Source organism: Monomorium pharaonis, chromosome 2, assembly GCF_013373865.1.
Source record: "Monomorium pharaonis isolate MP-MQ-018 chromosome 2, ASM1337386v2, whole genome shotgun sequence".
Taxonomy (NCBI): domain Eukaryota; kingdom Metazoa; phylum Arthropoda; class Insecta; order Hymenoptera; family Formicidae; genus Monomorium; species Monomorium pharaonis.
The window spans coordinates 9,611,651-9,636,470 of record NC_050468.1 but is presented as its reverse complement, the minus strand read 5'-3'; the positions used below and the strand labels follow the sequence as shown (position 1 = coordinate 9,636,470).

At 31.7% G+C, this 24,820-nt stretch overlaps 3 protein-coding genes across 5 annotated transcripts; all 3 read left to right on the top strand.

Annotated features, from left to right (window-relative positions):
- Positions 1–519: 519 nt before the first annotated feature.
- On the top strand, positions 520–5,647 carry LOC105831769 (serine protease gd). Of its 2 annotated transcripts, none has more exons than XM_036283117.1 (6): positions 520–1,105; positions 1,406–1,584; positions 1,903–2,086; positions 2,255–2,593; positions 2,964–3,334; positions 3,805–5,647. In XM_036283117.1, exons 2-6 carry the CDS (start codon positions 1,456–1,458, stop codon positions 4,057–4,059), a joined length of 1,278 nt encoding a protein of 425 aa, XP_036139010.1. In that variant the 5' UTR covers positions 520–1,105; positions 1,406–1,455; the 3' UTR covers positions 4,060–5,647. The 2 variants fall into 2 exon arrangements, with proteins under 2 accessions (XP_036139010.1, XP_036139008.1); XM_036283115.1 differs by having other exon boundaries at positions 1,323–1,584.
- Positions 5,648–6,766: 1,119 nt separating this feature from the next.
- LOC118644493 (venom protease-like) lies at positions 6,767–10,017 on the top strand. The gene is made up of 4 exons (XM_036283114.1): positions 6,767–6,961; positions 7,298–7,633; positions 7,973–8,349; positions 9,621–10,017. The coding sequence occupies exons 2-4, from the start codon at positions 7,591–7,593 to the stop codon at positions 9,885–9,887; spliced, it is 687 nt and encodes a 228-aa protein (XP_036139007.1). The 5' UTR covers positions 6,767–6,961; positions 7,298–7,590; the 3' UTR covers positions 9,888–10,017.
- Positions 10,018–11,924: 1,907 nt separating this feature from the next.
- On the top strand, positions 11,925–24,044 carry LOC105837489 (transient receptor potential cation channel protein painless). Of its 2 annotated transcripts, XM_036282957.1 has the most exons (4): positions 11,925–12,689; positions 16,538–16,782; positions 19,302–20,399; positions 21,996–24,044. In XM_036282957.1, exons 3-4 carry the CDS (start codon positions 19,310–19,312, stop codon positions 23,411–23,413), a joined length of 2,508 nt encoding a protein of 835 aa, XP_036138850.1. In that variant the 5' UTR covers positions 11,925–12,689; positions 16,538–16,782; positions 19,302–19,309; the 3' UTR covers positions 23,414–24,044. The 2 variants fall into 2 exon arrangements, with proteins under 2 accessions (XP_036138850.1, XP_028046171.1); XM_028190370.2 differs by lacking the exon at positions 11,925–12,689 and having other exon boundaries at positions 16,398–16,755; positions 21,996–24,034.
- Positions 24,045–24,820: the final 776 nt, after the last annotated feature.

Sequence of the window (24,820 nt, the reverse complement as noted above, 5' to 3'; positions counted from 1 at the left end):
TCATAATAAATTTATCTACACATTTGTATGATAAATATGAATGATTGACATCGTTCTTCGTCGGTGTTCAGAATATTCTTCAGTGAATTGATTAATACAAAGTTTATTAGGCTTATTGAATACACTTAACAATACACTTAACTGCGTGTGCCGATGAGATGCGCTCAACGGAATACTGAGAGTAATCTTTTAACACGTAAAAACAAAACGAAAAACGACGTTGTTGTTGCCCAGATTTCGGCCAGTTCTCACACGAACGACAGCGTCGCAAGTGGTCATAACATATATACTATATTTAACATAAATTAAAGAATTAAAACAGTAAAAATAATTAATGACAGATTATAAATTAATTAATAATGTACAATACAACATTAAAACGGGATAAATAAATGAATACAAATGTATTTATTATTCAAAAAATAACAAAGTGCAATAAAAACGAGTAATTAATAATATCAATAGCACAGAAACAAATACAGAGTGTAAATATAAATAAAGTGAGACGACTATATATAAAAATTGTGTTAATTTCGTGTTAACTCGTTTACTGAAGTAATTGTACCGACTACATTGAGATAAGTAAAGATAGTCTCGAACAGACGTTCGTACATTCTTTAGTTTCTTTATTGCTATATCGTTTAAAAAAATAAGACGCTTCAATTATATTTATGTCCTATTTTCTATATTGTTTGTTAAATTAAAAAGCGTGCCGTCGCAAGCAAGTTAAATAATATGACTCATCATTGCCTGGGCTCATTGCAACTTACTACCGCACCACTCAAACACTCCAGCATAAAATTGAAAATATAATTCAAAGCGATTAGATAAACAAATCAGTCTTGCTAAAATTCGGTTGGACTGCGGTCAAGTAATTTCGACGATTAAACCATTGAATATTCGGAATCGGTTATTGCGTTGAATTTTGCTGTAGGCAATAAAGAAAAGCTTCAAAGTTTTTCGTCAAAAATGTTTTGCAAATGTCTTAGAAATAAATGCATATAAAAAATATATCAAAAATTTAAATCAAAATTAACGTAACACAAAGAAGTGTATTCTAATAATCAATAAGAGAATGTAAGTTACTCCAATAAAAACGTAAGAGGTGAGCAATACTTACATATTTATTAATTTAATAATAAGGTAAAATAATGGATATTATAGACTATTATATGTAAAGATCACAGTAATTTTCATAAGAATTTGAAATCTGCTTAATAAAGCAGTGATCCGTTAAAACCGTTCTTATGTAATATTAATAATAATTTGTAAAAATTAAGCACATTTGTAAAACATTGTGTATTTTGTTAATTTTGTAATAGAATCAAAATTTTATAACAGTCTCAAAGGATGGCTCCAATTTTTATTTTGACGGCATTGGTGATGCATCTACTTTATTTCACAGTACAAAGTATAACAGTCTGTCAACGACGAACTAATTGTTCGGAATATCTTATGAATATAACTGAAAATATGACCAAACCCGGAACAAGTAATTTATTAGGACAGATTTCAATTCCACCTCCTCCAGTAAATGATGAATACTACTTAAAAATAGCCTTGAACAGTAACATTGAAGTAACGGTAAGTATTTCTCTGTAGTATTATTAAATGTAGAAAAGTTTGCATAAGTTTGTAATCATTAATAAAAGCAATTATGATCATTGATTTCTTAATATATAAACCAAAAATCTTAATAAAGACTTGTATTGTTGAAGTCATTATAAAACTTGTTGCTGCCAAACGTAAACTGACATTTTGCCTTAAAATTAGATATCCTTAAAAATTATTAAAGCATGATTTAAAAATATATTTTTAAATAATTTATGTTCTGTATTGTTTATATAAAAAATAAAAACAGTTAAGCTAATTAATAATAACAATTAACTTACTGTATTCTAGAAAAAAAATTTAATTGGATTTCGAGACTATCGATTAGAATTGGCACGAACGATATATGACAGCGTTCGAGCTGCTAGTCAAAGTAAACCTTTGTTGTATTATATTTATTATCCCTCGCACAAACCGATTCCGACAATATCTGCAATATGGTTTAACAGTCAATCATACTGTCCGGATCTCGAATGTAAGCGTTTAAAAAGCATTTGCCATAACTTAGAGATTAAAGTGAGAAATTATTGAGATAAGAGTAAGATAAAGTTATTCGATTGACTAAAATTTTTGTTTTATTATATACATCATATATATAATATCATTGGTAATTATTATTTTGTCTATTTTACTATTGTCTCAGCAAATGGAATAATTAATGCTACTATCGAGTTAGGACATATTGTGTACCCGGCAAGCAACAATTCTTGGTTGTTGCTACGAAATTCAAGCAGTTATCGTATAGACAATCCGAGTCAAGACCGTCTAAGCTTCTTGAGCCACTCTAGATCCACTTCTGTTGTTGAATTTGCCAATAACGAATGCGGTATCACTAATTATTACACCGATGATACAAATCGATTATATCCCATTGGTCAGGAGACATTTCCTGGCCAGTGGCCATGGGTGGTAGCTCTCTTCAAGAAACCACAAAAGTACAGATGTGTTGGTTCTGTTCTAACAACCACACATATTATAACAGGTATACTAAAAAAAACCAAAAAAAGAAATTTGATATTATAATTTAATATTATTATTATTACTTTTCTGTGTGACGAAGGATGTGTTTATTGTCCTATATCAGCTTATGTTTAGATTGCAAAAGATTTATTTTACATATTTGAATAATAAAATAAATTTCTCTAAATTTCCAATGCACATATTTACAATGCATGTCGATGAGTATCTAAAGTTTATTTTTATTATTATACTCTGTGTTTAACCTATTTTTTATTTTTTATTTTTTTAAATTTTGGAAAAACGTTTAAAAATATTTGTTTTTTTTATTTTTTTTTTAAGAATGTTGATTATTATAAAATGTATTTTTATAGTGGCATACTTTGTTTTTATAGTGGCAAAATGCCTTGACAGGATCGTAAATCCTAATGATTTGATTGTGGTTTTGGGACTACCTAACTTGTCTAAGTGGACAGAAAAAAACGTAATACATAGAAAAGTGGCAAACTACACAATTCACCCTGACTATGCGTATTCATCGTCCGCTGATTCCGATCTGGCGATTGTGATTTTAAGCAGGCCTGTTGAGTACAGTCCTTTCATTAAGCCAATTTGTCTCTGGTCTGGATCAACCAATCTTCAAAATCTCATTAATAATAAAGGATATGTTGTCGGATGGCGCGATATATGTTGTGATTTAACAATTAATTGGGATTACCAAATCAATTCTAATCTACGTATGGCAAGAATACCTATAGTGAGTCAGGTAAAAATCTACATCAATAATAAGTCAATTTTCTATTTTCGTATTCTCTATAACAAAATCCAAAACCAAGCAAAATTCTCTGAAAAAACAAAACACTCCGCAAACGCAAAAACATCCTGATAAAAACAAATTCAAAATATTTATACAACAAAAATATTTTTGCATTGTTAATAACAATATGCTATAATCTATACAATTTTGTTATATTAAAATAGAGTTATATAATTTAGTTACGAACATGGCAATCTATTATAGTTAGAATAATATTTACTGCATGTATCGATAACAAACTGATTTGTCAAAGTCTTCGCATACTTCGAGGGATCGACAAATGATCCAATTAATAAACGCGATCGTAATCATGCGGTACACATCAAAGCAAACGGTATACAGAAACTTTAGAATTCCGCGCCACCATTATAAAATCAAATGTTACAAATAAAAATCAGACAAGTTTGTTTAAATTATAGGAGACTTGTCTTCGGAGTAATCAGATTTACTTCAACCTCACATCAGATCGTACCTTTTGTGCCGGTGGGAACATCTGTTGCAGTGCTCCTGGTGGCATCGGAACCGGACTGGTCATTTTCGATAATACTACAGGTCATTATCATTTACGTGGAATTATTTCGCGAAAACCTTTCTGCAATGCCAATAATTACATCGTTTACGTTGACGTAGCTAAATACATATCCTGGATTCAACAACAGATTTCTACTACATAATACCGACTTTCAATGCAAAATGCAAATGTTAACAATCAAGCTTTATGTATAAGTTTTATGAAAGCTTTTATATGTATAAAACAATAGCAATTATACACGAGATAATAACATAATTTTATTTTTAATTTTTATCTCTAACAGTTTACCTGATTTTTCTTATCATAATAAATTTATTTTGATACTGAAACAGCATAAGTATAAGTAAAACAATTGTACAAATGTAGTTACAGTCAATTTATTAATAACTTTAAAAAAATTGTATTATAACACGGATTATTAATAAATTAAATATATTTATTCTACTCATGCGTTTACTTCCCGTACTCACAGGGAGTAGTTGGCTTACCGCACCGTAACACAAAATACTATAATATTTTGGAACATAAGGCATAATTGCAAATTAATATAGTAAACAATTGATGTTAAACTGATGAACATATAATTATAATATTAATGATAAATTTATAATTATAATATTAAAATTATAATTATAATATTAAAATAAGTAGCAAGAGTCTTTTTCGTTCTTTGCCTTTATTATTTATTATCTTTTTTTGTTTTGTTACAAATAATAATTGTAATATTAGTTAATTCTCTTTATAATTTTCCTTTATAATTTTTATATACAGCTCCTATTTCTTTCACGCACCATTATTTTGGGCCTTAAAAAACTGTTAAATTAAAATAGGATAATAATTCTAAACAGCACATGTGTATATTAGTCAACTTGATTTCAAAAAGATAAGAAAAAAATTGTTAACAGTTTGCATCCTGATTAAGTGCAGTCAACAAATCAATACAATAATATAATGAATAAAATATTCAAAAAATATAGACAATTTTTATATTACAATACAAAAACATTTAAAGCATAAAATGTATATATATCTGCTTTCGTGTTTTACGCTTTATCTACGTTTTCGTTTATAATTTATCATTATATTGTCTTCTTTTTTTATTATTTTGCTCCACTAGCAAAAGTTTACATAATGAATAAAATAAAAAGATTTTTTTTAAATGTGAAATATGTTTAAACATATTGTAAACGTATTAAGCGCATTGTACAATACATATTAATACAATACGTACACATTCAAAAGCGCCTTGTAGTAAAAAAAATGCTGTAAGCTATTCTAAAAAAAAAGCAGTGATTATATGGGTTATACGCAGATAAACGAAGATAGTTTTGAACATGTGTTCGCGTATTTTTCAGTTTCTTCCCTTTTTTATATTTATCTATAAAAGGAATAGCTCCAATCATATTTATGTCTTATTATCTTTGTTGTGTTTGTTAACACTTGAGAAAGATTGCGTGCCTTCTCGGACAGTTGAGTGATACGACGCGACTTGTAATCGCTTCTGTAGCCCACTACATTATTTAAACACATCTCCACCATAAAGCTGCAAATATAATTTAAAGCATTTCGATAAAGAATCAGTCTTACAAAGATTTAGTACAACTGCGTTTAATTTTGCAGTTTAACACACTGAATATATCCATAATCGATTATTGCGACATTAAATTCCACTGTGAGCCATAATAAAAAGCCTTAGAGTACCTCATCAAGTGTGTTTCGAAAAAGCCTCAGAAATAAATGTAAACAAAAACAAATAAAAAAGTATAAATAATAATTAATATATAACTCGAAGTTGAAGTATATTCTAACAGTTGATAAGAGAATGCAAGATACTCTAATAAAAACGCGAAAAACGAGTAATGATTTTATATTCACAGAATAATATTTTAATACATCGACAGAAAAAGAATGTAATAAAGTGTGATATAATAGTAATTGTAGACAATAACACATAAAAGCTACAGTGGTTCTAAGAGTTTAAAATCTGTTTAATAAAACAGTGACTTTGTACTTATTATATGCTCGTCAACACGTTACTACGTAATATTAATTCGTAAAAATTAAGCACATTTATAAAACGTATATTTTATTAATTTTATAAAAAAGACAAAAATAACATAATAATTTACAGCAGTCTGAAAATATGACTAAAATTTCTATCTTGACGGTGTTGTCGTCGCATCTACTTTATTTCACGGTACAATGTACAACAGTTTCTCAACAACAAACTAATTGTTCCGAATATTTCACGAATATGACTCAATCTGGGCCAACTAACTTGTTAGGACAGATTAAAATACTATCTCCTTATGTAAATGATGAATATCACTTAAAAATAGCTTTAAATACTCACAATGAAATAACAGTAAGTATTATCTATAGTATTAAAAATGTAAAAAAAATTTACGTAAATTTGTGATAATTAATAAAAGCAATTATTAATTACTAACTTTTTTAATACATAAAGTTAAAGAAAAAACGTTTGTCTCCTTAATGTCGTTATTAATTTTCCAATTTTTACTGTAGAAAATAAGCTAAATCTTTTTCTTTAAAAGCAGATGTACTTATAAATAACTAAAACATAATTTAGAAATATATTCTTAATAATTGATATTAAGTAAAATAATTAAATTTTGTATATATATATATATATATATATATATATATATATTGAGATATTTGAAATAATTTTTCGATATAAGTAAATATCTGTAAAATAAAATTGATTATGTAGTTGTCTTGCAATATGACAAATAATTAAGAATTAAGACAAATACATACAAAAACTTAAAGTAAAATTTCAATTTATTATTTGTTATATATAAAAATAGTTTTTTTATTATGTATTTCTGTATTTCAAAAACGGAATTCCATCCGAACTCGAGACTTTCGATTAGAATTGGCACACACGATAAATGACACTATTCGAGCTGTTCGTCAAAATAAACCTTTGTTGTATCATATTTATTATCCCTCGCATGAACCAATTCCAACCGTGTTTGCGATATGGTTTAATAATTATCAAATTTGTTTCGACCTTGAATGTAAGTACCGTATTTATTTAATATATGTTATATATGTATAAATAAAAAGAGTGAGCTATTTTTAGACACTTATTCTCTCGAATTATATCAAGATAGAACTTATTTGTATCTACGTATATAATTATTTATTTAAGACAATAAAATAGAATAAAAATAAATAGAATAAGAATAAAATAATGAATCAAATCGGCTAAAATATCCTTTTTATTATATTTTTCATCTTTATTAAAAAAAAGTTATTATTTGTGTTTGAAAATGGTTTCTATTTTTAAAAAAATTTATTTTTTTATGTTAAATGTGCAATTTGAATTAATTTACTATTACTTTTTGTCTTAGCAAATAGAAATACCAATGCTACTATTGAACTGGGACATATTGTGTACCCACCAAACAACAATTCTTGGATATGGTTTCGAAATTCGAGCAATTATAAAAATCCAGATCAAGATATTATAAAATACTTGAGACACTCTAGACCCACTTCTTCTGTCGAATTTGCCAACGATGAATGCGGTATCACTAACTATTATACCGACAGTATAAATCGTCAATATTCTAATGGTCAGGAAATATCTCCTGGCCAATGGCCATGGGTGGTGAACATCCTTAAAGAATCAGACACCTTGTTTATGTGTTCTGGTTCCATTCTGACAACTCTTCATATTATAACAGGTATACTAAAAGATTGAAAAAAGAAATCCAATATTATCTCCCGTGTCTCAAACAATGTGAATTTCTTGTGGTTCAATATCTGTTTTTTGGCAAAAGATTTATTTGTATTGATTTATATTTTTAAATAATAAAATATAAAATTTGACATTAATTGTAATTTTCATGCATATTAAAATGTATTTGTATACAACAATTATCAAAGATAATTATCAAAACTTCATTTTTACTATTATACTTTTAATTTTTGATTTTAACTAAAATTTTATCTTTTTTATTTTCTGATTTAAAAAAAGTTTAGTTTTTGATAATATTGACTATTATAAAATGTATTTCATGCAGATTTCATTTTTATAGCGGCGCATTGCTTGTCACGCTTCTCTTTCGACGTCAAAGAACATTCTATTAATTTGTTTGCGATCTTTGATCCTAATATATCTGCGAAAGAAGAAAGTCTCACAAAAAGGAGAATTGCGTACTATAAAATTCATCCTGACTATGTAAAAATGTCTATTGATTCCAATTTAGCGATTGCATTTCTAAACAGGCCTATTGAGTACAGTCCTTTCATTAAGCCTATTTGTCTGTGGTCCGATTCGATGAACTATCAGAACATTAATAATGTGGGATATACTGTGGGATGGCGCTCAATTTGTTGTAGGTCAAATTATACTGACATCAAATATCCACTGATGGCGAGGATGCCGATACTGAATCAGGTAAATATTTATAAATGTAAACTAATTTTTTGAGTGTTTGATCAATATGTATTAAATTCCAACAGCAATGAAAAATTGTAAAAAAATAAAACGCTTGCAACGTGAGGATACCTCGACAACACAAATTCAGAACATTTATATCATAAAAATGCATTAATATTTTTGTATTATTAAAAATGATTTGCAATATTCTTTGTTCGATTTCATTACAGTTATTTGCTAGCGTGGGATTTAATATCAATATTGTTGCGTTCAACAACAATATTTACTGCACACATGTAGGGTCACTGCGCCAGTTAATGAACAAATAAGAAATTTACGATTTATATTATAAATTATAGTGCGTCAATAAAAAAAATAATAATAATACATTATTCTATACTAATAGCTGTATATTTATTCTTTTAAAATGTTACATAATATTTTGAAGAAAATAAGAAAATAAATAAGTTTTATTTAAAAAAGTGAGAAAATGCCAAAAACACTAGTAAATGACCGGTGCATATTTCTCTTTTTTACGTAATATAATGACATTTTTAAATAAGAAATTATATTTTAATCAAATGTTTATAAAAAATATATTTCAAAATATCAATTAATTTACAATTTATTATTCTACACTGTTATTATTTTGATATTTTTCTTAAGCAGTCATTTACTGGTGACCGTTCAGCGACTGGTGCAGTGACTCTATCTATAATAAAGTCTTTGGACGCTTTGAGTAGGATCAGCGAATGAATTTAATTAACTCCTTCAGAGTCAAAATTTGAAACGTAAGAATTAAGACGCGCGGGTTATAAGTTAACACTTCACATTAATTATATTATAAATAATAAACTAATTAATATTTTTTATTTTTCATTTAGTACTATTTCTTATTGCACATATCTTAAATATATATACGCACACACACACACACACACACACACACACACACACACACACACACACACACACACACACACATATATATAATTTTAAACTTTTAATTTTATTTACTAAAAACAGCTGCGTTAAAAATAATGTTTCTATGTAAAATCAAGAAAATCGAGAAAATCAAAAAACCTTATGTAAAATATACCCCACGCATCTACTAAAAAGTTAAAAATGCGAAGAAATGGTACAGACAATTTTCGTGAACACTGTTGGAATAATAAAATTCCGTACAATTTTGAAACGCTGAAATGATTTATGGAAATATTAAATTTCACGCTATTATTATAAAATTAAATATCGCAAACAAAAATCAGAAAAATTTATGTAAATTATAGGAGATTTGTGTCTGGAATAACGAGATTTATTCCCGCCACATATCAAATTACACTCTTTGTATCGGTGGAAACAAAGGCACTCTTTGCAACGTTCCCGGTGACACCGGAGGTGGACTAGTCATTTTCGATGAAATAACCGGCCGTTATTATTTACGTGGGATTTTTTTGGAAAGTGTTTGCCAAGTTGGTTTTGACCTTACAAAGGAATATTACATTTACGTTGACATATCTAAAAACATACCCTGGATTCAACAACAAATTACATAATGCCAGCCTTTCCCCGCAAAATGTGAATGTAATAATGGTCAACTTTCTTTGATTATATAAAGTTGCGGTATTTATATACAAAAAGATAGACAATTTAACTTTTAATTTTTATTTTCAATTGCTTATTCTGATTTTTTTGTCATAATAAATTTATCTCGACATAAAACAAAGATAAATAAAAAAATTCAAATGTATTTGTTATTGTCATTTTATTAGTAATTAAAAAAATATTATTATAGCACATGTTACTACATATATATATATATATATATACACATAGGCAAAAAATTAAAATTATACAGTTATCATGAGCATCCGTAAAAAAGGGCAATTGCCTCCCCCCCTCCTCCGATAAAATAAGATTATCCGACTAATTAAATATCAATTAAATACTTTATTTTAAACTCTTAGTTTTATTTTTTTATTAAAAAAAAATTATTTACCTTAAAAATCTTTAATTAATTTACTATAAAAAAAACTTCTAAATAATTTGAATTTTTAACAAAGCACAAAAATATAACAAAATATTAAAAAATATAAAACAAAATAATAATAAATATTTTTAACAAAAAACTTTCTCGATTTACACCTACCTTGTCGCGATGAGAAAGCTTTAATACTAAAAAGTATATAAATATAAATCATACGCTTGTTAATCTAGAAGTGATATATTATATCATGCTCTCCCCTCCTTAAAATATCCTGGACGCTCTTAACAGTTATTATTGCTGTTTGCAATATATATATGACAAAGAAATATTTCTTATTTATCACAATCTGCTTAACGCAATCAATAATTCAAAATAATAAAATGTTAAAATATATGAATAATCATTAAAGAACAAAAATAATATGTCAAACATAAAATGTATATATCTGTTTTCATGCTTTATGCATTCACGTTTTTGTAAATATACTCTAAACATTTTCAAAAAATAACAAGATGCAGTAAAAAAACGAATAATTAATAATATCAATAGCACAGAAACAAATACAGAGTGTAAATATAAATAAAGTGAGACTACTATATATAAAAATTGTGTTGATGTCATGTTAACTCGTTTACTGAAGTGATTGTACCGGCTACATCGAGATAAGTAAAGATAGTCTCAAACAAACGTTCGTATATTCTTTAGTTTCTTCATTGCTATATCGTTTAAAAAAATAAGACGCTCCAATCATATTTATGTTCTATTTTCTATATTGTTAAATTAAAAAGCGTGCCGCCGCAAGCAATTTAAATAATATGACTCATCATTGCATGAGCTCATTGCAACTCACTACCACTCAAACATTCCAGCATGAAATTGAAAATATGATTCAAAGCGATTCGATAAAAAAATCAGTCTTGCTAAGATTCGGTTGGACTACAATCAAGTAATTCCAAAGATATTAAACTATTGAATATTCGGAATCGGTTAATATAACATTGAACTTTGGGTAATAAAGAAAAGCTTCAAAGTTTTTCGTCAGAGATGTTTCAAAAATGTCTCAGAAATAAGTGCATATAATAAATATATATTAATAAGAAAATATAAACAAAGCATTATTAATATAACACCACAAAGAAGTGTATTCTAATAAGAAATAAGAAAATGCAAGTTACTTCAATAAAAACGCAAGAGATGAGCAATACTTACATATTTACTGTATATTTCCGAAATATTAATATCGATAATAAAAGAATGTAATAAAGTGAAATAATAAATGGATATTACAGACAATTATATGTAAAAGTCGCAGTAATTTTCATCAGAATCTGAAATCTGCTAAACATTGAAAAAAATCCATGTACTTCTACATGGAAATTACACGTTTACAACCGGAATATTATCTAATTATTACTGTTAATTTTTTTTCCAGATTTTTAAGGTAAAAATGCTATTTTTATGCAAAAATAACTTGTAGTTTTACATTTAAGCGGTATTTTTACAATAACTAAAGAAAAAAACCAGCTTTATGTAAAATTACAGAAAAAATATAATTTTATTATCTGATTTTACATTTAGTCTGTGATTACTGTAACCAATCAGAATCGTTCTAGATGTGTTCGGTCCATTAAAATATAATATGTCCGGAACGAGTGCGAGCGCTAGTGTCGCGATCCGACAAAGAGGGTCTAAGAAGTATCCTTGTTTTTTTTTAACTAACGCGTTCACGTGATTGTACAATCCTGTAAAAAGTTTATGAACAAGTAGTCAAAAAGAGATAAGAATACCTCTTAGAACGCTCTCTCTCGGATCACTTTTAACAAAGGGATTCTACCGCCGCACTCATTTCGGTTGTTGTGTAGTTTTTTATCAGCGTCGATGGTTTAGCATCGGCACTGTGGTTCAATTTCACAATTGGTTTTGTCACAAGTATAATGTAAAGACAGTAAGCAAACACTAATGTTTCTGATTGTTTATTTAACTGTTTATTGCCTTAATATGTTTATGTAATATAATATCACACGTAGTGCGCGACAACGCCTGGGGGTGACGCGTTCACCCTGAGTCGCTTGAATCCGGCGCACGTATCTCACAAGGAATATTCACACAATGTCTAACTCGACTCAACTTGACTGTCCAAAGGTTCGAACGAGAGTAAGAGTTCGTAATCGGCTAATCCAAGGCAATGAACTTCCTTTACTTCTATACGGTCCGCCCTCTCGATACCCTTGGCCAATCTTGACGCGGGGACGAAGGGGGACCGTGAAGCCTCGACAACCGGCGTCTCTGCGACGTGTTTGTTCCTGTCCTTGCACGCGTATACCGATTCGAATCCAGAATCTTCCTTGTTAGAGATTGCGTGTGCGGATGTGTAAGCGTATTGGAAAGAATTTATTTGGACGTATTGGTCGTGCACAACCTTATACGTAACATACTCCCCCCTTTGAGAGGGTACCAATCAATGATATCATAGATCTATAATTATCGCATCGTATATTTGAAGTATTCGCATATGTTAACGGCATGCCATCGTATACAATAGATTTCGCATAATCTTCGCATAATAACGTACAATCTTCGAATAATAATGCATACAATGTTTATTTTTTGGTATTTTAATTGCACGTTATTTCCGGCAACGCCTGGGGGTTTTCGACCCTGAGCCGGATTTTAGACACACAGCAGCGCTTGGGAGGACATTCCCTCTGAGCTGAGGTCTATGCGCACGGCAACGCCTGGGGACAAGCCCTGAGCCGTGTGCTTCTATGATTGCGGCAACGCCTAGGAGCCAAAGCTCTGAGCCGCATCTGGGACGTGGATAATTTTGTGTTTGCGTATCGACTTGATGGCTTGATTTACTGGTCGACTGGAAGAGGGCATAGACCCTTTGTAGCTCGTCTCACCATCCCGTGCGCTGTTTTAACATCGACAGCTCGTACCGTTCCATCGTCGCCCGGGTACAGTTTGATTATTCTGCCCAGTGCCCATTGTGTGCAAGGCAGGTTTCGTTCCTTTATAATTACGATGGTTCCAATTTTTATGTTAGATGAGCTCTTCGACCACTTAACTCGTTTTTGTAGCTCATTTAAATATTCTAGTTGCCATCGCGTCCAGAAATTTTGCCGCACCTTGGTAATGTGCTGCCATGTGGACAGTCGATTAGCTGTAACAGAAAGGAACTCGCCCTCCGGGGGGGCCGCTATAGGTCTGCCAATTAAATAGTGGGCTGGCGTAAGCGCGAGTAAGTCGTTCGGGTCTGAGGATAAGGCGGTAATTGGCCTGGAATTAAGGATTCCTTCAATTTCGATTATAAATGTATTAAATTCCTCAAACGTAAATAGCAAGTCTCCTACCACGCGTTTCAAATGGTGTTTAAAAATTTTTACGGTGGATTCCCACAGTCCACCGAAGTGAGGGGCGGCTGGAGGTATAAAGTGCCACGATACGCGATGTTTGACTGAGTATTTGTTTATTAATTCTTTGTGATCGTTCGAATTAAACAAAGCATATAGCTCCTTTAATTGATTATTCGCGCCGATAAAATTGGTCCCGTTGTCGGAGTAAATATGACTTGGCAAACCTCTCCTTGCGACGAATCTTCTCAATGCCGCGAGAAAACCTTCCGACGATAGATCGCTTACTGTCTCCAGATGTATTGCCTTTACAGACATGCAAACAAACACGCATACATATACTTTAATGCGGTTTCGGTTTCTATGTTTTTTCTCCTTTATGTGAAAAGGTCCGCAAAAATCAATGCCGGTGTTAGAGAAAGGCATTGTCTCGCGCACGCGGGGGGCCGGGAGATTACCCATTTTATATTCGATCGTCTGGGCGTTGAATCTTTGGCACCGCACACACGCGCGTATTATTTTTCGCACCTGGTTCCTGCCATCGAGTAGCCAAAATCTTTGTCTCAATGTGTATAGTGTTGTCTGAATTCCTGTATGATGGTATTGTTCGTGTATTTCGCGAATGATCTGATCAGTAATACGATTCCGGCTCGGAAGTAGGATCGGATGTTTTTGCGCAAATGTCAAATCCGAAGCTTGAAGACGTCCTCCTACGCGTAATAAGCCGTCTTCGTCTATAAATGGATTCAGACCGGCGAACCTGCTTTGATGCGATTGTTTATTGTTTAATTTTTTGAGTTCATCGGAAAATTGCGACGCTTGAAGCAATTTCATTATCCGTGTCTCGGCCTCGTTTATTTCTTTCGGAGATAATAGCCCTTTGTAAATGTTGGAAGGTCGAAATCGGAGACAATAGGCTACGACCTTGCACAATTTGGCATACGATGAATATTTTTCTAATATACTAAAATCCTTAAGAATCGTTGTTAAGCAAACATTTTTTCTTAACTCGGTGATCTCGACGGGTCGTAAATTTTCGCGAGGCCATTCGCCTTCACCTTTGTTTAACCACGGAGGCCCTGTTCGCCATGTATTGTTCTGCAGAAACGCATCAGGTAGCTGTCCCCTCGAAATCGCGTCGGCCGGGTTGTCTTCGGTTCTTACATGACGCCATTCAATTGTTTTCATGATTTCTTGTATCTCCGCGACGCGATTCGCGACATAAGTTTTAAGCGCGTGTGGAGGTGTTTTTAACCAGTGTAATACAATGGTTGAATCGCTCCAGAAAATTATTTTATTAAGTATGATCTTTAACGTGTCGATTACTTCGTCGTATAATCGGGCTAGTAGCAGCGCGCCGCATAATTCTAACCGTGGAATCGTAACCGTTTTTAGCGGGGCTACGCGTGATTTCGCGCATAATAGGCTAACGACGATTCCTCCGTCCTGTCCGACTGCTCGAACATACAGACACGCGCCATACCCTGTAACACTGGCATCACAGAACCCATGCAGTTGAACTTCACGGTATTCATCCGGTAATAATTTACGATCAAAAGCAATTTGATTCAATGATTCTAATTGTCGGGCGTATTCCGACCACTCCGTGTGTATTGATTGTGGTATCGACTCGTCCTATTGTATTCCACTTTTCCATACATCCTGTATCATTCGTTTGGCGTATAAAATTACTGGTCCTAAAAGGCCTATTGGATCAAAAATTTTTGATATCTCGGATAATATTTTCCTTTTTGTCACGATCTCAGTGATTTTAATTGCGCGTGTCGAATAACGTATTTTGTCGTCATAAGTATTCCACGAGATACCGAGGGTCTTTAAAGGTTGATCGTCCTCGAACACGTAACTGGCGTGTAACGCGTGGTTAGGGAGATCGTCTATCGCTCGCGCGTCGTTTGAGGCCCATTGTCGGATGGGAAAGCCGCCGCGTGACAGTAGCGTTATGATTTCGTCTCTAATTGTTCGAACCCGTTCGATGGACTCTCCGCCGGTTAGTAAATCGTCCACATACATATGGTTTTTAAGAATCTCGGCTGCGTTTGGATATAAGTGACCTTCGTCTTCCGCAAGTTGGTGGAGGGTCCGAATTGCTAGATACGGTGACGACGATACGCCGAAAGTTAGCGTGTTTAGCTGGTAAGTTTTAATCTCGCCTTTTTCGCGCCATAAAATTCGTTGGAACCGACGGTCATCATCGTGAATTAACACCTGGCGGTACATTTTTTCGATGTCCGCCGTGATTACGTAATTGTATATACGGAATCGAATCAAGTGTGCAAAGAGTTTATTTTGTATGGTAGGTCCTATCATTAATGCGTCATTTAAAGATATACCGCTAGTAGATTTAGCCGACGCGTCAAATACGACGCGGACCTTAGTTGTATTGCTTGAATTTTTTATGACGGCGTGGTGCGGCATGTAAAATCCGTCGTCGTCGGGAGACTCTACTAATGACATGTGATTTACCCTTTTATACTCGTCGATTACTCGTGTATATTCGATTTTCAAAGCCGAGTTGTTATTTAATTTGCATTCAAGTGTCAATAAACGTTTATTAAACGTAATCGGCTAATCCAAGGCAATGAACTTTCTTTACTTCTATACGGTCCGCCCTCTCGATACCCTTGGCCAATCTTGACGCGGGGACGAAGGGGGACCGTGAAGCCTCGACAACCGGCGTCTCTGCGACGTGTTTGTTCCTGTCCTTGCACGCGTATACCGATTCGAATCCAGAATCTTCCTTGTTAGAGATTGCGTGTGCGGATGTGTAAGCGTATTGGAAAGAATTTATTTGGACGTATTGGTCGTGCACAACCTTATACGTAACACCGGTTATATTATATTTCAGTGGTTCAGCCCCATTTGATTAATTTCGCTCTAGAGCGCGCCAATAATTCAAAGCAGAATTATCACTCACTCTCGGCCATTGCTAAGTAAAGTGTATTATCGAATCGCGCGTGCGAAGGAACGTTCTAAAATGGCGCAATAAAAGCGAAAAAACAAATTGAGAGGAGTCATTTCTTCGGCCGCGTATCGACGAAGACCCCATACCGACAAGCACACGCGGTAAGCAGCAAGCCCAGCATCGCACAGGCAAGCAACAATATTTAAATAGTATTTAGTACTATACCTCAGTACTCAAGATCGAAGACACAAGATCCAACAAAAAAAAAATCATCAGTTTAATGACAAAATTGCTTTTTTGAGGGGCAGTCCTATGTGAGTTGTCTCAAACAAAAAATCGAAGACTTTCTCGTTAGGTCATACTTATATGAAAAAATGCGATGATGACACTTCACTGTAAACAATTGCGCTCTGAATAGAAATGGATTATAATAGCGGTGTGCATATTTTCTACAATATTTAATTTCGTTTTTATTTTATTTTATTTTTTTTCATACATCTAAAACTTTAGTCACGGAACATCTTCATAAAATCTAAATTTTCATTTTTTTGTTTTTACAAAATATTAATTTTGTCAAATTTTATTCTGCAGATTTTAACAAATATATTTTTTAATTATTATGGATAAGATATGATTATTTAATTATAAGTTTGTATAAATTTTTGCTTGATTGTTTTGTAACTTAAAAACATTTCAAATAATATGAAAGTATATACAATAACATACAATAGCTTGAAAGCATCCGACGGCATTTGGCCATCGGATCCGAAACACTCGACATAATATAAAAATTATTTGCAACATTAAATAGTAAGTTTGTATTGAGAGCTGTATTAAGAGCCACAAACTTATTTTGTAATTGATTTATCTTGTTATTACTCGATTTTGATAAGAGTTGCTTTTTACAACATATGTTTTTTTAGTTAAAATAAAAAAAAATGTTAAATATATTAAATATATGTTTATATGTTAAATATGTTCTTTTAGTTTTAAAATTTTACAATTCTAAAAAACGTTGAACAAAACGCCGTAAAGAGTATTATAATATTTGTATAAATACGTGTTAGAATATTAAAAGAAGATATTAAAGAATCACTTATACACGACGATGAAGTTGCCCGCGATAACCCGCCCACGATATCCTGCCCGCGATAACCAAAATCTAGAGGCGAAACACACGCGGGGCCCCCGACATAAAATTTTGTCTTTGTTACATCTATTAAGAAAAAAAGCAACCGATTACAGATAAAAATTCGTGAAAATGTACAAACCGAATACTCTGTTAGTTTTGCAAGACTAACTAAATTCTTATGACTTCGTCTGTTCTCATTTAATCCTGCCACCTTCAATCAACGTGATTTTTTTTACAACAAAAATGTAATGTTAGCGGAAGCAATAATTTTTAGGCCCCCCGACGTTGGAAAACTGAATTTTTTTAGCTTTTCCATAGGAAACACAGGCAAAATCATAGATTCCAGGCATTTTGTCTACAACGACTTTCTGCCACTCGAATTGTTACTGAAATATTCTTTCCTGTATAGAAAATTATGTGTATAGCTAGAGAAAAGTCAATCCGTCCCCACCAAACACGGAAAAAATTGGATTTTCGCCGAGTTTCCCGCCCAAAGCGCACTACGAGAAAAATCTAAGTTTTTCCGTGCTTAGCGTGGACGGATTGACTTTTCTCTTGCTATACATATAATTTTCTATACAGGAAAGAATATTTCAATAACAATTCGAGTGGCAGAAAGTCGTTGTCGTAGACAACCGAGAGCTTTTGTACCTACCCAGTTGCAGTTCTACAAAGTCGACGATGTAGCTGAAAAATTTACATTTTGAACTTTGTATTACAATATCTTCATTCATAGAGCACGTAGAGGAAAAATGAGAACAGTCATATTAAATTAGTGGTGTCAGATAGGAGAAATATCATGCGAGAATTTTTGCATGTTATTTTTAAATAAAATAATATTTCAATGAAATGACACTGTAGATCGCTTTAGTACATTTATAAGATATACTATATTTTTTCTTTAAAAACTATGTTTTCTCTTCGACAGTTAATAAACTGTGTCATACAAAGCTTAATTAAGTAACGAAATAATTTAACAGCTATCAAAAAGAACGAAAAATGTACCTTTCATATACTGTTTTATTCACCAATTTTAATTTTTAATAAATTTGAACAAAGCAAATGATAAGGAAATGGCACGCAAGGATAAATTGTCAACACGTCATTTTCTCTTCTTATAATTTTTATTCCTACCATTTGTAGTTGTGTAGTCATTGTCAACGCAGAATTCTTGGCTGAACAGCCAGAAGCCTATTCTTTTTGATAATATATTTTAAATACTATACAAGCGTGAATACCTCTGTATTTAATAGTTATATTTATCTAAATATTTCTCTACAAAAAATAAAAAGTTTTTTTCAAACAAGTTATAAAATTAGGAAATTATATAAAAAATTTATTTAAAAATTATTAAATTATTATAAAAATTATATAAAAAATTCTGAGAATATAATTTTTATTAGGGTTAAAAAAACAATTTTGTCTTTATTTGATCTAATCGTAAAAAAACATTGAATTACCTTTTTTTTCAAAAAACATTTTAATATTTTATATTTATAATTCTTTATTATAATTAATAGAATAATCTCTTTTTATATTTAAACAATCAAAAATCTAAATAAAAATTTTATTTAGGTAATAAAATGGATCTCAGTAAGAAAGCGCAGGAGCACATTGATATTTGCTTGAATGTACCTCAAAACAGCGAAGAAGTTCACAAGTCACTGTTTAATGCTTTACGGTCTAAGAACTTCCGTTCTTTTAAAAATATTATAGAACAAGATTTAAAAGAACAGCCGCCAATTCTGGATATTAACTATGTAGATCCGAATACGAAAGAAGCATGCCTTGATATAGCTAGCAAAAATGGCCTGACAGAGTTTGTGGAGTTTTTATTACAGAATCAAGCAAAACCTAATAGAGAGGACAAATCGAAAAATTATGCTCCTATCCATTTCGCCACAGAAGGTGGACACGCGGAGACGTTAAAAGTTTTATTATTTTCGCCAAAATCGAAAATTCAGATAAATCCAGATCTCCGGGCAGGACAAGACGAACGGACTGCCCTGCATATTGCGGTGAAGAAGAACGACCGGCAGTGTGTAAAACTATTGTTGGATAGAGGCGCCAGCATCAATATTCCAAATAGCGAAGATAAAACAGCTCTCCATTTGGCAGCGATAGAGAACAACCGGAAAATGGTGAATTTGATATTAAAAACAACCCAGCAACAGCCAGATGGCAGAACACAAGAGGTAATTCGGCAGAAGTGGCCGGATCTAAAACTCGAATATGAAAGTCGTGAGATAAAGGAAGACGATCTTAAATATTACCTGACGGTTGAGGATAAGACAAACTTCTTGAGAAGTATGGAACTCGTCGAAATAAACATTCTTAAGAATGTAGCCAAAGAGCTGTTAGAGCTGACTGCGCATGCTTCCAAACGAGGTTTCCACAATGTTGCAATTAGAATCCTGGAAAAACTTGAGGGAAAACAAATCAACGTGAAGAAAGCTGCGCAAGCAGCTATTCAGGAGAGTAATTATACTATTCTTCAAGTACTGCTAAAAACAGAACCAAGTATGGCTAATGATTTGATTCTAAGTGCCTGTAAGGAGCTTCAGGAGCTGTCAAAAAGGTCAGGAAAACGAGGAGTTGATAGTATACCCAATCAACTAAAATGTCTGAAGTTGATTCTGGAACAAGAAAACGTAAATGTTCGTTGTATTGATAGTAAGTACATGGTTACAAATAATACATATTACTTTTTGAATGACAAATAGATATTAAAATTATGTTTACCCTGGTAAAAATTCTTATAATTTTTTATAATTTTTATATAAATTTTATAATTAAAAAAATATTTTTCAATTTTTTGATACAAATTATAATTGTTTTAAAATAACGTGATACTGTTCATACAATCTATTATAGAAAAATAAATTCTTTCTAAGCAAATATAAAAACATATGAAAAAAACTATTTATTTTACTGAATTTTTTCTAGAAATCTTTGTATATTCTTGTAAATTCATTTATTTCATAATTTTTTAAAATTTGTATTCTATAATTTAAACAAAACTTAAGAAAATTTTAAATTAAAAATTTTTTTAGAAATTTTCTTAAATTTAACATATGAAAAATTCTTAAAAGTATACAATATTACTACAAAAAATGTTTGCCAAGACGGTTCTAACATTAGGCAACAAGTGAAAAAAATTTTTTTTGTCCACTGTGCGTGGAATGGATGCACGAGTCGAAGGCAAATGCGTTTACGAGTGGACAATAGCTGAACCACACAGATTGCACATGTTATTTTTTGTTACAAGTGCGTGGAAAATTGTTACATTTTTTTTAGGAACAAACGAATTGACAAATTAGCTAAGATTAGATTTGTAAAAACAAAAAAACATCGATAATTTTGTAAGAGTCAGTTACTGCGTGCCGTAAGAAAATGTGTATGCAAGTGTGAGGCCTGGAGCTCGATTCTTGAAGTCATTTGCAAGAGAAACGTATGCGCAAATACCCGCTCTAATCGAAAGTTGCAAGTTTATTGGTTAAAAGCTATATGATAGCCAATAAATTTTTAACTTTTCTGTAAGAACAGAATTTGCGAATACGTTTCTCTTGCGAATGAATTCAAGAATCGAGCCCCTGGTCTACAATAGCTGGAGTAAGCATGGAGTAAAAAGTAAGACTAGGCGTAAAAGAGTTAATTCAGTGTAAGAAAACTGGCGTAAGGGCGCAAGTGAAACAAATTATTTTTATTTCGTCTTACACCTACTCCTGCTTTTCTTAACGCTCGGTCAATCACAGCGCGGAAGGAAATTATCTTAAGCCTTCGGCACATGATGCGATTTTTTATGTTGGATCGCATACGAGACGTCTTATCACGTATCCTCATTGGCTTACGATTGGTGAAATAATCATCTGAGCTAATCAGAACGCGTATTAAAATGCCCCGTATGCGATCTAGCATAAAAAATAATATCGTGTGCCGAAGGCTTTACTCTTACTTCTTACTTCTTGCTTACTCCATGTATTGTAGACCAAGCCTAATAACAAAGAAAACATATGTAAAACGACGTAAACGTGCGAAAAAGTAATGCGCGAAATATTATTTCACTGCTCGTGCTATCTATACTATTGATAAGGCAAAAAAGTTGAAATAATTATCTGTGTAAGAAAACTTCTATGGAAAAATGGCGATTTTTTGACCGAATAGGGACGCGTAATTGACAATTTTTATTCACGTACATACATATAATAAGAAAATGTCTTTTTACAAGCTGTACAATTTTTTTCTCATTACAATTTATTTGTTTTATAGAAGACACTGGCAACACTCCGCTACATTATGCAGCCAGTGCTGGCTGTCAAGAGGCGGTGATTTTACTTCTTCATCGAGGCAGCTACATCGGTCATATGAACTATTCTAAAATACCGCCTATCGCAGATATTCCGGCGCATACGCTATCACGGTACTTCGATGACTGTCTGCAGATACAAAAAGATACGAACGAGTGCACAATTGAATTTAATTATAGCTGCTTAATGCCTCCACGGAATCAAGATGATGCTTCCACGGAATGCAATAAAACTGAAATGGAAGTGTTCAACTACATCGCCGACCACAGTCGCCTCAAACATTTGCTAAAACATCCGTTGCTCTCTTCTTTTATCGATCTTAAATTGAATATAATACAACACATTCTACTTGCAAATATCACTTTTTGTACAGTTTTTTATTTTCTATTATACGTTTTCATCTTAAAGATGACTTGGGATATTCAAAAAAAAAATAAGACACAAATTGCTAATGGATCTCACAGCTTACTATGGGCCTTTACCATTGTGATGTTATTGCTCTACATCTTCCGAGAGATTATCGAACTTATGTTCTGCGTTAAGTGTTATATAGCGAGCTTAAGAAACTGGTTGAAAATCATGTTGATTTTTTTCACCATTACTTTGCTGCACGGCGCGGGATTTCAAGTCGGTGTCGTAGTAATCTTGCTGTCGGCTTACGAACTGATGTTAAACATCCAGTATAACGATTTTTTCAGCAGCGTTGAAATGTTCCGGACTATTTCTCTGAATTTTATATACTTTTTGCTTCCCTATCTGCCCTTCTTCGGCGCATTTGCTTTGGCCTTCCACACGCTCTTCAACGATAATGACAAGAGTTTTACCAATTTATATCTTTCACACTTCAAAACTGTTATTATGTTTACTGGCGAATTCAACGCCAATGATATTCAATTCAAATTGCATCCTATCTGGAGCCACATTGTGTTTATATTATTCGTTTTCTTCATCTATATTGTACTGTTTAGTTTGCTCAATGGTTTGGCGGTCAGCGGCACTGCTGAGATTTTGTCTGAGGTCGAGGTGCTTGGACTTATTTCTAAAATACATTTGGTTGCCTATATCGAGCATATAAAGGTTGATCCTTGTGGTTGGTCCTTCTGTTCTAGTTTGACAAAATCTTTCCGTTCGCTTGCTGACGGAATTCTTCCTTCTCCTATTTCTCTTTCAGAACCTCGTAAGTCTTTTATCATGTTATACGATAATTTGGATGTTTATGATAAACATAAATGGTATAACGTTATAAAGCGCGTTATGCAATGGAGGATTTTTCAAAATGGAGAATTTTTCCAAATAGATACAAATATAATTAAACGAGCCAAGAGTATTATCGACAATAAGAATCAATTGACGGATAATGAAAAGATTAAACTGTATTAAACAAATTACACAAAAAATTGACAGCAATAAAAATTATTTTAAAAACTACGAAGTTTGCAATTGAGAATAATGATATCGATAATACGATAAAATCTGTCTAAAAGAAGAATTAATATAACAAGTACATATACCATTATATTTTTAATTATAATTTTATAATCATTTCTAAGATATTTTAAGTGAAAGTTTATTTGACATATGATTTCTGGATAAGCTTAAGTAGCGCCACGATATTATATAAATAAAGTTTGGGTCATACACGGCTCGACTTTTGCTATGTACTTTTAATGTATCACGCTGCTATCGCTTGATTATTTTACTTTTGATATTTTTGATATTTTAAATAAAATTTAAATATTACTAAACTGAACATTATCAATGAATATCTGTCTTATCATTGAGCTCATCTGGAGTTAAGTATAAAATTGTGTATTGCTTTATAATTCTATTTCTCTGAACATGCGGAGTATGCCAGTGCGCTTGAAAAAATCGTATATTTTATTTATTCTAAAATAATTGTATATATTATATTTTAAGTGTGTTTACTTGTACTTGAATTATTCGTGAATGTTATGACAAATTCCTACCGATCAGACTACATTATAACTCTATTCTAATTTATTTTAGCCGATTTGTAAGTATAAGACTGAAATTATCGTTACCCTAATCCCTATAATCCTAATCCTTGTTAAACTTAATTGACTTAATTTGCATTTTCTTAATTAAAATATACGTTATTATTTTTTATTGTAATTTTTAACTAAAGTTTTATTCAGTAAAAACAAATCAATCTGAAGAGGTTCTCCCTCACTTCCGCCGATTTTTCGCCGGTCTTTTTTTTCTTTAGAGACTAGAACAACACAGGCGCGCGCTACGCGCGCGCTATTTAGTTTTTTACTTTTTAAAAATAACAATTGCAATAATAATTATATAAATAAATAATTATATACAAAAAGAAAGGAAAAAGAAATAGAGAGAGAGAGAGAGAGAGAGAGAGAGAGAGAGAGAGAGAGAGAAAGCATACTTACATACATTAATTTATTATCTAATTTTCTTTTTTCTATAAAAATATTATACACATAAAAAAGGAAAAAAGAAATACAATATACACAACATACATAAATCGTCTTTAAAGTAATATAATATTGACACTAAAATGTAACAAAATGTTGTCAGCTCTGACTCTTCTTTTTCTTGTTTTTTTTTCTTTAATTAGCATTAGAGATTGACGACAAATTACAATTGTTAATAAATTATTAAATACTTTGACATTATATGTGTACCTTTCCATATAAAATGAGATCAACATCTTTTGCAAAAATCAATACAGAAAACTAATTTTCGAAAATCTTTTGTTCGAGTAAGATACTTCACAATATACAAAAAAAAGTTACAATTGTTAATAAA